Below are 15,443 nucleotides of genomic sequence, written 5' to 3' on the forward strand. Positions count from 1 at the left end.
TGGAGTCGAAGTCAGGGTCATTTTCACAAACTCCGACTCCGACTCCAGTCAGTATTTTCCCCACGACTCCGACTCCAGCTATTATAGTTTTCACGACTCCGACTCCATCAAGCGAAAATTATCCAGACTCCGACTCCACAGCCCTGGACTGCGTACGTCATATGAGTAATCCAGATTCAAATTAAAGCCAACGTAGCAAAATGTGCTACAACAATTAAACTAACTGTTTCCAGTGAAAGAGTTTAAATTGTATCATGTTTGTCATTGTTTTGAAGTATCATGACGAATAAATATTACTTTTGTTAATTAACTGTCACTTTCTCATTGCCTAATCTCAATGCACCCGCTGAGCAGTATGTATTAACAACGTAATGCACGGCTACCGATTTAGGAATACAGTTTGAATTTTTTACTCGGCCTGTGAATGAATTTTCTGCTTTCCCATATGGACCGCGGGGAAAATAATTGAACACCCCTGGTCTAGAATATCACTCGGAAATATCATAGAGTTGAAATTTACGACGTTGTACTTCTACTAAAGATTACTACCTGGTAGCAAGGGTGCTATTCCTAGACTCGGTCATTGTAACGTCATATGTACTCTCTGTACCATAATTGATATGCCTAAACAGATCAGATTGGTTAGCGTTGCGAGTCAAAATAGACGTACCTGTCGACGGCTGTTGCTGAACGAAATACGCGATTTTGACCACAGGCCCGGACGTCTCGTCGAAAATACTGGCTTTCTCCGCGCACAGGTCGGTAAGTTTGACGGCGAACGCCGGTTGGATACCGCTCGTGTCGCCGCTGGGATTGGGTAGCGATGCGGTAGCGTTGATCAAAGCCGGCGCTGTTGAGAATAGAAAACGTTACCGGTTGTGTTGGACGTAGGGTTGTGACCAAGTCACAAGGTAACGGGTAACAAGTCAATTTTACTTAAATAGTTATGATTCGAGTCAAGTTGAGTCATTAACTATCGTGTCAAATCAGAGTCTGGGAGCTACGGGTTGAGTCCAAGTCATCGTGTTTACGGTTCAGTATCGTGTTCAAGTCAGGTTCAACTCATTTCTGTAAAATTCTCGGTCTCCATAGATATGGAAGGCCTTGGATTCACTCTAAACATGTTTATTCAAACAGACAAAAGACCATTTCTGGGTCTATTTTTCAATTATCGGTCCTGATTTACAAGATTTTGAGAAGTCATACAGAATGTGTTGAGTCATATGACTTGGTTGAGTCATTTGCAATTGACTCGAGTCAAGTCGATGAAAAATTACGACTCAAGCAAGCCTCGCAAGGTAAAATGCGAGTTTTTTCCAAGCTAACGACTTCTGCGTGGCCGTAAAATCTCACTTTGAATGTGTGGTACTTACTTCCGGCCTGGGTTCTCTGGATCTGAGTCGTCGGCAATCCATCGCCTACGGCCGATTTCGCATACACACTGACGCTGTAAAACACACGAATCGGATGAATCGCAACACCAAAGACAAATCGACTGATAACATACACAAAACGAATCTAACGAGATATTTGTGAGTTACACAGAAAACCTTTTAGCGTACATGAACTGGGATTGGCCCACTGAATAATTGTTGACTTTTGAACTTGTTTGAAGCTCTCTAGTGTTCTGATAACTCCTGATGAGCGGCGTCAGAAAAGTCTTTGTGTTGAAATAAATGTATTACTGCGATGGATGTGGTAGCGAAAGAAATCTAACAATAATATTCTTTCAACACCCTTACCTGTAGTTCTTGTACGCATCGAGATTTGAGATTGTGTAGGTAGTAGCGCCGCTAGCAGCTGGTGAAATGTCCACTGTGGTTGCAGTACAGTTGGTGCATCCCGTCTGGAGAATCATTTCAAACAGTGAGGGAGGATCAATGTATTTTTGCATACACATAACACACCTCTACGTAGGACACAACATAACTTGTAGCGGACGTGATTCTCGTTATGGTGATGGTAAAAACGCCTTCGGCAGACGCGGCGACATCAGCTGTAGGCTGGCCGGGAGCTGTAGAATAGAGATATTTCTCAATTAATTTATTTTCGGCTGTCACGGTGGTGGTGGGCACACCGCGACACGTTACGGGTTACATCCTAAAACGCACTTTCTACTTCACCATATCCAAAGTGTATTGATTACTAATTCTAAAAAGACAAGCACTCGAGTAGCCCCTATTCACATAGCATTACTTCATTACTGCCCATACATAAATCGCAGAGACCGACAAGCATTCCAAGCTATCCCACGACACGCATAACACTTAGCTTCAAGACATCGCCCACCCCAGCCTCTTTTCTCAACATTCTGCGGAAGTGTGGTGAAATCTCACGCAACCAACTCACACGAGGGCGCGGGGGTCGCAGTTGTGGCCGCCGAGCTTCCCTCTCCATTTTGCGCGCTTCCTGCGATGTCGTACGTCGCGTCCCCGTCCAGCCCGCGTAGTTCCACTTTGATGAGGTCGATCTGGTCCCCGGAAAACACCTGAAAAGTGAGTAGAAGACATGACATGATTCCGTGGAACTAATAAATTAGTCTCAATTCTACTCGGTAGAAGCGACGTTATTGCTGTTGAAAATTTTGGATATTGAATAATAGTATTTACGGTGGGTAGTTCTATAACAATAAATAATTAAAGAATATGCCACCGTAAATACTATTTTTTTCAAATCCAAAATTATGAACATCAAGAACTTCGCTTCTGCTGACTTGAATTGCGCCAAATTTGTTACAAATCGCGTTTTTAGACAACAACAATTTCATGAGGTTGAAAGTGACATTTGAATTTTTTTTTATTTGTTATACCAAATGTAATATTTTTCAACTCCTGAAGCTTCATTTCTACAAGTTGGAATTGAGCCAAATTTTTGAAGATTCAACCTAATTGTAGCGTCATCAGTCGTTTTGCGTCGGCCGCGAAGACACATCACACCTACCGTTTCCGAAACAGTTTGTCCGTCTTTTGTGGCAGTGGCTGTATAATTTGCGGGACCCGTGTACGGCCTGGACGAATTCAATAAGACATCGAAACCACCCGGCACGGCAATGATGCTGTGAACGACGGGGGTCCCGGGAGCTGGAAAAAAGAGATATGTCGTCACGGATGTATGTTCTGGAATAATGAAAATCGACGATATACTGTGAAAAACTTCTTTAATCCAAGAATACTTTGCTCGTTTTCCTTATCAATGATTCAAAGCACATCGGGGTAGTAAAAGTGTTGCATGACATGGGCAGAATTAAAAAAAAGGGACAACGAGCAGGCAGCAGCAACTAAGATGAACGTATAAGCTAGAAGATGAACCCATCGGTAATTTTAGAAAACACAGGTTGGCAGTGGTGCAATATGTCCCTGAACATTATGGCAATAGTAGCTTCAATGCTGATGCTGCATAGTATAACATCGTTTAAAATAAATCGTAGAATTTGACGGTGTGGATACTGCCATTTTTTTAAGGTCTCAAATCAGGCTTCTACAAACTACCGATCTCGTTAGTTTACTGCCAACTACTGTTTTTTTTTGTGTAGTTCTAGTTCTAGTTGCTAGCTTGAAAAGTGAGTATTTCCGATTGTAATTCTAGTCGCGACATTTGAAAAGTGAGTAGTTGTAGTTCTAGTTCTGCAATTTGAAAATCCAGTAGTTTGTACAAGTCTGTTGAGAATTCTATCGGGCAGCATCGGCATATCCGAGCTATCACAGGGACGTGAAGTATTCAGATAAGTCAGTTTTGAAATCAAATACAGGTGTGGATTTTGATACTTGTAGCATTGCTCAGACTCCAGTGGGATCCAATGCAAGCTGATTTAACAAAACAGGACTCTAAACTGCAACAAATGCACAATGTGCACAACCAATTCACTCTTTTCCACTCTTAAATCCTTTGGTAAAACGTAGTTATTTCCCTTCTATGACAAGTAGTATTAACATAGTCGGAACATGGATTAGCCTATTGCGCTAATTGGTTGCTATTGAAATGTCTCGAAAACCTGTTATTACGCCACAAACATATCTCACCTCCAGCCAAGGTTGAAATTTTCAATGGTTCGCTGTATTCTCCAATCCCGCCTGCACTTTCAGCAGCCACCGTGATAGTGTAATTCCTGGAATGATAGAAATATTCGAGCCCCAAATCGCAAGGCACAATATCATTGCATATGATAGAGAATGGTACAGAGAATACTAATGGGATGAATAAGAATTACAAGAAAATATTTGACTAAAAACCCCAAATCTACGACAGCTCATCCGAAAAAAACATTTGAGCAGCAACGCGTGAAATCGAAACCTGCATATTCGAAGCTTGAGGAAATATTCGGTCGAATCCACTAGAATGCTGGGGTGTTTATCAACCCATAACAAACCCAAATATACAGACCGTTTCTAGAAAATGTCCAGGTACAGTACAGTTATAGATGTTTACACAGTTGTGATGCGGTGGACTGTTACAAACTTGATCTACCAAACCTAACACCATAGTCTAGCTATGCTTATTGTTCGTTTCACTTATTCTGTCTTTTTGTTTGGAATATTTTAGTCTCGAATGCATTATAAATAGAAACATGTGAGGAGTTAACAGGATATTCACAAGAAACATGCGAAAAGAATAAATATAGTCATGACTTGCTTCACCTCAAAAATATACAATGTATATATTTGGAACAATACCCACCATTTACGGTGGCGGGGTCAAGATTAAATACTCACGATTCACGATTTTCATTTATGAGTGCTACAGGCACTTACTACTGAATATCAGACTGAAAACATCGCTAATGAAAGGATTCGTGAGTCCCTCGACTCAACAATCAAATCAGCCAGATACTTGATTTTTCTCAGCCCTAGTCACTAGTTAGATCTTATTGTACACTTTTCAAACAATCAGACACGTACATTGATTGACAATCATGCAATCGTTGTATATCATACGAAGTCTCTACCAACCTATAGTTCATCAGACCAGTCTTTGTGTATGGTAATGTAGGAGTTTTGTCTTCAACAACATCGACACAAGTGCCATCTCCCTTTGCGACGCACTCTGCCCTGTCCTGCTCAGTCCTGAGAAAATAAAGTGACATATATGCTCAGTGCCAACTAAGCATCGCTCCACATTTTACTTGACAATGTATCCTGTGACAGTCACGAATGCCGCGTTCGCCGGCTCAGGGGCATTGACGGTGGCGGCGTCCTTCGTCACTTCGGTAGCTTCCAGTCCGGTGAGTTTATCTGGTACTGTTAATAGAGAGTAGCGCGCAGACGTTATAAAAGTGGGCATCGTTGGTACTGGAGGCATAAGTTCAGCTTCAATTTCCGCTCCATTACAAGTACAGATAGTGGTTTCCGAGGCATGCCAAAAGCACTCTGAGATGAGGAAAAAAAATTTCTAAAAAGTACTGAAGATGTTTGAAGAAGTAGCGTGTAACAAAGCCCTCGTAGGCACACAAGCATGTACAAGTACAAGTAGCGATTTGAAAGTAAGTATTCTAGGCCAAATTCTGCTTAAATAACTGAAAACTGTTTAGTAGAAATGGAATCGCAAGTAAAGTAGACGATTACCCCTGACGAAAGTCAGCCAAAAATATTCGGGTTCATTTCAATGAGTATACTTTTCAGTTGTACATTGAAGATCTGTACCTTCAATAAGCTACTTGTGTACTTCAAATTTGCAAAAGCACTTCTTCGTTGACCACCTCTGTTTGTCGCCAAACAACGCAGAATTGCTAACAGCGACAAACAGGCGGAATTTTCCAAATTGTAATCTGTTACACCGCACGGACAGGTCGGTTTCCTCTAGTTTTGTGGTCATTTTATTTTTAATGGTAATATTAACCTACCCGAATGCTACTGTCTACTTGAAAAAATGTAAAACCATGAAAATTAAGCATTTGTAAAAATGAAACCACTCGAATATATCATCGCTGGTAAACCAAACAGTCATATGACTTTGACCGTATAATTTGGACATAAACCATTATTTTTTCAATATATTTTGAAAATTCAAGTTCATATGCCCACTTCACTAGAAATTACGGCTATTCAGGAACTTGGTACCCTGTTGAAACGAAAGATCTGTGTCCAAATAGTGATGGAAGAAAAATTCGAAAATACGAAAAGTGGACATCGACAGTTTGGTTTTTCAGCGACGATATGGTGCAAGTGGGTGAAACCTACTTGGGTACTCCAATAAGTAGAAGTATCTTGTTACGTGTTCAATGCGACAGAATTTTAAAGTTTCAACCCAGTATTGATAAATTTGAAAATGAACTTTTCACAGACTATGAGTGTGAATTGGCATAATCGTCAATTAGTGAATTCGGCACTTTGCGCTCGGTATTCGGGTTTGAGCATGTTAGGATTAGCAGTGGGGGCCAGCTAGAGCCAAATTCAACATTCCATATTTCCTTAATCCCAAATTCACTGATAACCTTTGGACCGCAGCAACCTTTCACAACTCCGAAAGGTTTGCTCGACAAAAATACAACATTCCGCAACCACCGACCGAGTGTATCCGTGACAGAAACTTTCTGCCGAGGAACCAATAATATGCGTACCTATTTTCGGTGTAACAAGAATTTTTGTGGCAGCAGCACCCGCACCAATGCTGGTGTAAGCCGTCACGTCGACTGTATAAGCGGTCTGAGAGGACACAGCCTTGGCAATCTTGTATGAGGTGGCGCTTGCTCCAAGACTGGCTGATGTCGTATTCGGCGAGCCTGTTCCCGGTGTCCAAGCAACACTAAAAGAACGTATTCTGGTCAACAGTCAAGTCCACGACCTCGGAATTACGTCCGATTCATTGCGGTAGCATTGGAACGTGCCAAAACAACCGATATACGACGAGTGTTCGACCAACAAATGTCCCGCCACGCTAACTGATAACGTGTTCGAGGCAATTTCCGAGCCACCCCAGGAATCACGATTATAACCAAGTCACAAGGTTCCGAGTCACAAGTCAATTTGACTTGGTTAAAGTCAAGTCATTTTCAATTCACCACCGACTCAAGTCCGAGTCAGGGAGCGATGGGTCGAGTCTGAGTCCAAGTCTGTCGAGTCGTGCGACTTTTTCGAGTTATGCGCAATGACTCGAGTCAAAGTTAAGTCAATACACAAATTGACTCGAGTCGAGCCAACTTCCATTGTTAAGAAAATGACTCGAGTCAAGTCAACGAAAAATCTCGACTAGGGTCATTACAACCCTGCTTGGAATATCATATTTCAATATTCAAATGACAGGGTTTTGTTATTGACCACCACTACGTAAAGCTGGCTTACTTTGAACAATTCATGATTATAATTATCATGGTTATCACACTTTCATTTCATTCCATCCACCCTAAGGAAGGAAGGAAAGGACGTAGTTTATTTTTGTCCTTGATGTTATTGCGGCACCTACTTATATCCTGTGATGATGCCGTTTGGAGTGGCCGGTGCTTCCCACGATACAGAAATCTGGTAGTTGTTTTCGACAAACGACAGTGCGAGATTCTGCACAGCGTCTGGTACATCTTCGGCCGTTCGAATGGTCTTGTTGTACGGTGCCGCAGACCCGGCATTGGTCTTTGCAGTAACCTGAAGGCATAAAATAACTTTCACCACTGTGCCATTCTCGGGTACACTCTGTATGCGGTATCTCTCCTCCTGGGTGTGGTACTCACTGTCTGAAATTGTACTAGATCCAAAACAGCAGCAAGCATCGTTGAACTTAGTAGTCATTGATTGTATTCAAAAATCGTTTGGTCCCTATACTCTGCCTACCTGCATTACTTAATGTCTTAAGCGGATATGCTTTCAAACTACATCATTGCTGCTTCATGGTTTTTGGAGAGGAACTAATTAGGTTTTTTTACAATTTCAATTTTGCGAAGCGGACATTTGTGATAGAAACCCCTGTATCATCATGATGTGACGTTTTTTCAAAATAATATGATTTTTATAGCGCCATTGGTCATTCTGCATTAGCTGCCACAACCCATGTCTCAAAAGTACCTACCCCCGATTGACTGAGAAAGGTACGCGATGCTAGAGTTACTTGATACTTCTGTATTAAGCGGTTTGAGTGAGCTTGTATATTTTCCGAGTGGGAAATATAGTCAGAAATTCTGCCAGAACATCAGAAGTCGACTTGTACCGTATTCTGTGTAATTTATTATCGTTTCGAACATCAAACCTTGTTCTGGGGAGATTTCTGAGGGTTTTAGTTAAATGTGGTCACGCTTCGGTGATTTTCAAAAACATAATCGAGTTTAAGTCCAAGTTCGTGACGCAATATGAGTCATAAACTGGTTTATTATGGCTGCAAATGGTTGCATATGACAAGAGAAAGTATACCACGTTAGTTTCATGCCATTCACTGGGAGGTAGGGGTCCGATTCGGCATTGACATTGAACTTGACCATTATGACCACTCACTGACCACGCCCACATGTAAATCTTTCATGTATTTTTTATTTTTCAATATCTGGCGAGCCGCGTGGTTTACAGCCATGAGAAAAAGTTTGTTTATTTAGTCTTATAAAAACCCTAGACATGTCATGGGGTGTCGATAGAGGGCGGAAACGTAGAAGGCTATACTCTGCCCACTTTTAAACTGGAACAGCTCAGATTCAAGTCTTGGTAAGGTCACGGTATGAATATGAAAAGTGATGGTCAGTTCGGCCAAAAGTGACCCCCCATCAAAAGGGTTAAACACCAGTTATGGCATTGAAAATTGTAATGTCCAACACAGACATGAACACTGTCTGACTGGATGCAGCAGTGGAACAGGACAAAAACCTTTGCGTATGGATCACTTACCGAAATGGCATAGTCCGTGTATGGTGTCAGGTTATTGATTGTGATCGTGGTGTTAGCTGTCGACGCGTTGGTCGACGCGGTGGTTCTGCTTGCATATACTATGTCGTAAGTTGTCTCTCCTACAGCTGGAGACTGTGCCGTCCATGATATTGTGATGGAATTAGCGGTTACACTATCTGCGCTGATATTCGTGATGGGGTTGGGTACTGAAAGTGCAACATGGGCGCTGGATAATTATTTTCCAGAGATGATGAAAAAACATTCAACAAACTTATTTCTTTCGTAGTTATTTCCAAGGGAAATTCAACGCCATTGCCCGCAGAATTAACGGCTTGCAAGGCGAATTCGTACTTTGTGAAGGCCGGTAAACCATTGAGTTGATAACTGAGTGTCGTGGCTTCGAAAGACATCGGTGAAGTAACTGAAAAGGCAATTGTTGTGTTATTCTATGAGAAGAATTGTCGTTGATGCATATTGTAGGCTGCTCTAATATCTTCATTAGCGTTTGTGTCAATAAATGATGAATAACACAACGGGAACAAACGCCAAGTATCCCTGACATCCCGTTGCTGATGAGTATCTGTTCATAAAACAACAATTTGAATTCTAACTGAGAAAGGAGACTTTACAGCCACTCCCGTGTTGTTATTCACAGTTCACTTTATGGTGCCGAGATTTGCGATATAAAGTACAAGACATAGAACTTGTTCCACGTTGTGGCACGGAAAGGGATGGACAAAATATAACGCTACTAAGGGCCGGTTATAGGCAGAGATGGTCAAAGTACTCAAGAAAGCTACTCAAGCAGAATTATAAGTAGCGAAGCTAAAATCTACTCAAGTAAAAGCAGAAGTAGTCCTTCTAAAAGCATCCTAAATCTACTTCAAGTAGAAGTAGCAACACTAAAATCCATTCAAGTAAACAAGTATGTAGCTGTGAGAAGCAGTCGTAAATACTCTCTCATTTCTGACGAAAATTCTGGACTTTTCCTAACTTTTGTGATAGGTACTTCGCGAAAAAAGTCCTCAAATTTCTCCGTTCCATTCTTTCTCTCTCTCATTGGAAGGATATAATACTTCTACTTTACAAACTGCAAATAGTGAAAAGTAAGTTAGTAAATCTCAAAATATTATGAAGCAGAAGTAGCAAAAAATTTGTTCTACTTGAGTAAGTACTAGAAGTAGAGGAAAACTATTTCCGTATTTTGTTACTGACCACCTGTGATTATTGGATCGATATTTCGATACACACATAACACAGGAGCTCTACGTATAGCGCGCTGAGAATATATATTCTATATCTGAAGTTGTAGAAAGAAATAGGTAGTTTTTTACTCATAATTCGAAACACCCATTGTATTTTTACTTACATCCTGGGACATTGTCCTTGGTCGACAGAACGTAGCCCGTGATCAGTCCGTTTCGATCTAAAATGGCTGGTATTTCCCAGGTGAATACGGAAGTAACATGGTCGTATGCAAACGAAGCTGGTTTTCCCGGAGCTGTAAAAAGGTATTCGTGTCGCAATAACAACATAACATTACCGTTAACCAGACCTATCCATGGCAACTAGACAGTTTCTACTGTGAGTGGGCTCGGCGCGCAGGGGTAATACTCATTGCTTGAATAAGGATTAACAGTTTTATTATATATATGCCTTGATAGCGTGCATGCCAAGGGTCAAGTCTGCAACATCGTCAATACAAATATGTAGACATTCAACTCTAAGAAATGCTGATCACATCATTTTAGTGGCGCTGAGAGCTAAAGACGAGAAGAATATACCTGTTTCATTCGTGTTTACATCAGTAATAGTGAATGAGGTGTCTTCACCAACACCAGTAGACGCAGTGACGGTGAAGTTATAGCTCAATCCTCCCGCCAACTCGGTAAATATGAAAGGGGATCCGGTGTCAAGATACGTGGGACCCGGGCTAACAGTAGTAGCTGCTGGATCTGAAACGTACAAAATATTGAATGGTACTTATGCCGGTGTACCAAAGGGCTCGGTGTCTTTGGATTATTGATTCATATTTTAACGGAATCAAGAATTTGTATACTTTCTAATAGACACAACAAAAACGAAAGGGCTAAGATTACTGTCATTTCTAGTTTCGGCTCGTAAAATTGCAAAATCGAAATATTACATAGGTCTTCACGATCATCACCTGTTAAATTAGGAACTGTGCAACGCAAACTGTAATTGATATTACCGCAAAAAATCGGCATGGTCCAATACGATTTTTAAAATCGTTTGGCGTATAATGTGGAACGCAAGGTTGTAGTGACTCGACTTGTACTCGAGTCATTCTGCATCCCTCGAACAAAGTCATATGATTTGAGACTAGGACGGCCAAGACAGAGATTTTCATTGCAACTTTGAAGAATAGTTGCCACATCATTGGTATTTCGTCTATCAGTCCTGATACTTGGAAAATAGGGCTAGAAACTTTTAGCACTGGGGGAAATTAGCAAATTACGATATTATGAATGCGAACCATTATATATCCATCAAAACACTGTGACTCGGACTCGGCGCTCTACTCACCGACTTGGACTTGAATCGGTGGTGAATTGGTGGTTTTGACTCGAGTCAAAACTATAAAAGTGAGATTGGCTTGTGACTAAGAACCGTGTGACTTGGTTACAACCTTGGATTCTGGATCGATTAACGTTTAGGGGTTGGGTTTTAACTTGGAGGTCAGGTCAGGTTTAACCCAACGCAGCCCCTGACCTTTCATGTCCCAACCTAGCCTATAATCCATGATTAACACAGCTGCTGATCCAACGCAATCGGTAACCTAGCCTTTTAACAAGCAGACGCTACCCTTATGAACCCTACCCCTAAAACATGATATAATCCAATCGTGTTCAGTCAAACCAGCCCCCTTATTTAAAGCCTAACCAAATATTTCCAATACGGCCGTAAACCAAACTTTACGCTGATTGGTCGAGAGACAATGGCCATGGATACGACGCAGCAACGGAGGACGCTGCATTTACTTCAACATATAGTCGGCACTACGATGTATTCCTATAGCCGTGTAGACTGTATAAAAACGACAAGATTACAGTTAAATGTTTATTTCTTCATCAATAATGAAATTAGGAAAGGAAATAAAATATTTAATAACATATACTGAAATATAATGCCGAAATACTACTGTGTTTATGAATGTATTGCCACCAATGGCAATGAACTGGGGAAGAACAGATCTTTCCATTCATTTTCTTCCAACGCAAAGGACAGAAAGGCTTGGGAAGGCAGAGTATAAGAAGGCAGGACTAATTGTGGCATACATTTGGGCCTGAATTTGATGCCAATAAGAGTGATTTACTTGTAATTATCTAGCAGCAGTCAAATAAAAACTCCTTTCCTGTGATTTCTGCCCAAGTGCAAATTTCATGAACTCATTGCATGTGCTGTTACGATACCTCAAGCACACCAGTGCAGATGAGGTCTGCTCAGCTAGAATCACTCTATCATGTGAAGCACCCAGATATCCATATGGAAAAAGAACATGACCAATCTTTGCTACATTCACATGCGTGATGCTTAGTAGTCTTGAATGGCGCTTTCGTCGTGCAATAACCCCCACAATATTGAATACCTGTTCATACTGTACTGTCATTGAAGTGATTTGAAAAGAGATGTTGCATATGGAGTACCTGCTGTCTTGTTCCCCTCAAAGCAGTCCAAAACCCTACCAAAATTGCTACTTGTGAGTCGAAGAGCCCTATGTATTTACCCCATTCTGCACATCCTCTCTGTTCTGATGTTCTGTGGGCTTAGGTAGCTAATCTGCATATGACTGACTTCGTTGGCTTCTCACCCTAAGATTCCGGTGATGGATTTGAAGATTCCATTTCAAGGCTACACGATGGCGATTCTAGATCAGGATCACCAGATGACAATGTAAGATTTGCATGTGCAGCATCCACAACATTGCAGGAAGACAGTTGACACGGCATGGAGTTCAGGGTCCGCCTCTTTGCAATGCGCATAATCTTCTGCTTCACCACGGAGATTGCGACTGGGAATCGCACCTCTCTTTAGACGTGACTGTATTGGTATATCTATAATGCACTAGCAGCAAAATGTTCCTTGCAAAATTGGTAGGAGCAAATTATTATTATTATTATTATTGTACACAACAGTGGTGCTTTTAGCCTGTTTAAGGCTTTGTGCTCCACGACATGACAGTATTCGAACTGATCAATGCATTTATTCTTGTCTTTGACATTCTTTCCACTCTCTCATGCATCGGCTCGCGATTCATCGGCTCTTTAGCTGCCGACGTAGCTCGCCTCACTGTGATTTCTGGGCTTTTTAAGTCAGTGCAACTGCAGTGAGGTCGGCGATGAGGAGTAAATGAAGCTTGTGAAAGTAGGCTTGAAATCCTGCCTTCTTACTCTGCATTCCCAAGCCTTCCTGACCTTTGCGTTGGAAGGAAATGAATGGAAAAATCTGTCCTTCCCCAGTTCATTGCCATTGGTGGCACTGCATTCATAAACACAGTAGTATTTCGGCATTATATTTCAGTATATGTTATTAAATATTTTATTTCCTTTCCTAATTTCATTATTGATGAAGAAATAAACATTTAACTGTAATCTTGTCGTTTTTATACAGTCTACACGGCTATAGGAATACATCGTAGTGCCGACTATATGTTGAAGTAAATGCAGCGTCCTCCGTTGCTGCGTCGTATCCATGGCCATTGTCTCTCGACCAATCAGCGTAAAGTTTGGTTTACGGCCGTATACCCTGACAATATATTTGCCATTGCCGAAGTATATTATAAACCGTGGAAATAGATAACTATACAATACATATAGATCGACGGCATCGCTAAAACATATGGATGTCATGGGCGATTTGCACCCACCCCGGTCCAGACATTTGAAATATACACTCCCTGAAATATGATACGATAGATATTCCCTCAACATCAATCAATTGGAAATAACGTACGATTAAGTGAAACTGCTGACATCATTTACTTTGTTTTCACATGGATGTTACATATTTGAAAACTACAAATCTGCCTCACTGATATGACATCATGATGAGGGGACTCAAATGCTCGACTCGGAATTGAATCATCCAGATATTCAATTATGCACATCCCAAGTTACAAGAATATTTTGGCCGAGTAGAACCGTGTTATGAATGCGAGCCATTCTATATCACTCGAACGGAGTTAAAAAAGTGGGCTGGACCGGATTGAACTGAAAACTTAACGGTGAACAGAATGACTCGGACTCGACCCTCCACTAGCTGACGAATTGAAAATGGCTCGACTTGACTTGAGTCAAAACTGTAAAAGTGAGATTGACTTGTGACTCGGTGGAATGCTCGCCTCGGTGGAACCCTGGTGGAAAGCTCGACAAAGAAGTAACTCTACTTTTTTCAAGTACTCAAGCGGGTTTCGCCTATTTGCACTACTTACCCAGGTGGCGATGATTTCAGACAATTTCTATTTTCTTTTTGTTTTGTGGTATTCATGGTGTTTTGTCGACTACTATGGTCAATTGGTCATTTACACCAGACCAATATTCATCATTTTTATTCGGTAACTGTCGACTTATAGCACGGCCCACTTCTAAGTTTTTTGTAAGACACAGTTTCTATAGAATAATTTTAACTATGATTGGAATACATAAATTTTTCTTACTTGGAAGTGGCTGCTCTTACTTGTACTCGAGTAAAAATTCATGACAGTACTTCTACTTCAACTTGAGCAGATAAGATGACCACATTGACCAACTGTGGTAATTACACCCAGTTCTGCATTACGACGGCTTACAACTTTGACGTGATCCCGGGGAGAAAAATCACTGGAATTCTTTACAAAACAATCCGGTAACGATTTCTTAAAATTGACTTACTGTGACCAAGCGAGGTTGCCTTGATTGTAATCGTAGCCGGCCCTGGAAAGCTGGAGCCCGGCGGAAATCCCCAAGTTACACGGGCAGTGTTATCGGGAAGTACCGTCACGCTTCCGTTGATTGATCGAGCGGCTGTAGAAAAAATATTCATAGAGTGGACAAGTTCGAAACAGATTATAGTCAATTATTATGCGTACGCCCGGGGTCGGTCCTTGCAGATACGGCAGCTGCGGCCGTAGACCCGCCTGACGTGATTGCCGTGACCACAACGTTATAGCTTCTATAGACGCTCAAGCCTTCAAATTTGTATGTCAAGACATCAGACACAGACTCCGTCATCTTGTGCTCGGTATCTCCGTAAACACCGTGATCCTGAAAATAAGATTTGTTGCTTACACGAGTCGAAAAGGAAGTGATTTGATTTCAGTATTGATTTGAAAACATTACCGCACACAATCAGCCTGTATGGAGTACATCAATAAACCGCAAAGTTTAAAACAACTAGATCAGTGGTCAAAATATTTGCACCCCCTGCACTTATCGTCATGTCAAAAAGAGCACATCATCTAATACAATACAGCGGTGGGCAACCTTTCTGCTAATCACGGCCGCATTTTGATTACTTATGTAGCCCAAGGCTGCATTCTAGGGCATAGCCGCAATGAATTAGCTGGACGCAAAATACCTATATAAATCTGTCCATATCTACAAACTCCGGACTATTCTACTTATCACAACGACCTATTGTACGCACCAA

General features: G+C 41.3%; 1 protein-coding gene across 9 annotated transcripts in view; it reads right to left on the reverse strand.

The window, feature by feature from the left end:
* Positions 1 to 15,443, reverse strand: part of LOC145453159 (uncharacterized) — a 65,637-nt gene that overhangs the window by 6,025 nt on the left and 44,169 nt on the right. For all 9 annotated transcript variants that reach the window (XM_080331108.1, XM_080331107.1, XM_080331105.1 and 6 more), the window contains 17 exons: positions 14,884 to 15,058; positions 14,687 to 14,818; positions 10,580 to 10,750; positions 10,165 to 10,296; positions 9,067 to 9,216; positions 8,796 to 9,001; positions 7,396 to 7,571; positions 6,554 to 6,738; positions 5,120 to 5,234; positions 4,947 to 5,060; positions 4,020 to 4,105; positions 2,941 to 3,080; positions 2,350 to 2,488; positions 1,908 to 2,014; positions 1,743 to 1,846; positions 1,374 to 1,447; positions 671 to 850 (listed from right to left, as the gene is read on the reverse strand). In XM_080331108.1, coding sequence (XP_080187234.1) covers positions 671 to 850; positions 1,374 to 1,447; positions 1,743 to 1,846; positions 1,908 to 2,014; positions 2,350 to 2,488; positions 2,941 to 3,080; positions 4,020 to 4,105; positions 4,947 to 5,060; positions 5,120 to 5,234; positions 6,554 to 6,738; positions 7,396 to 7,571; positions 8,796 to 9,001; positions 9,067 to 9,216; positions 10,165 to 10,296; positions 10,580 to 10,750; positions 14,687 to 14,818; positions 14,884 to 15,058 — 2,386 coding nt within the window. The remainder of the gene's footprint in view (positions 1 to 670; positions 851 to 1,373; positions 1,448 to 1,742; positions 1,847 to 1,907; positions 2,015 to 2,349; positions 2,489 to 2,940; positions 3,081 to 4,019; positions 4,106 to 4,946; positions 5,061 to 5,119; positions 5,235 to 6,553; positions 6,739 to 7,395; positions 7,572 to 8,795; positions 9,002 to 9,066; positions 9,217 to 10,164; positions 10,297 to 10,579; positions 10,751 to 14,686; positions 14,819 to 14,883; positions 15,059 to 15,443) is intronic.

Source organism: Botryllus schlosseri, chromosome 13 (assembly GCF_051294905.1).
Source record: "Botryllus schlosseri isolate E-star chromosome 13, Bs_hap1, whole genome shotgun sequence".
Lineage (NCBI taxonomy): Eukaryota > Metazoa > Chordata > Ascidiacea > Stolidobranchia > Styelidae > Botryllus > Botryllus schlosseri.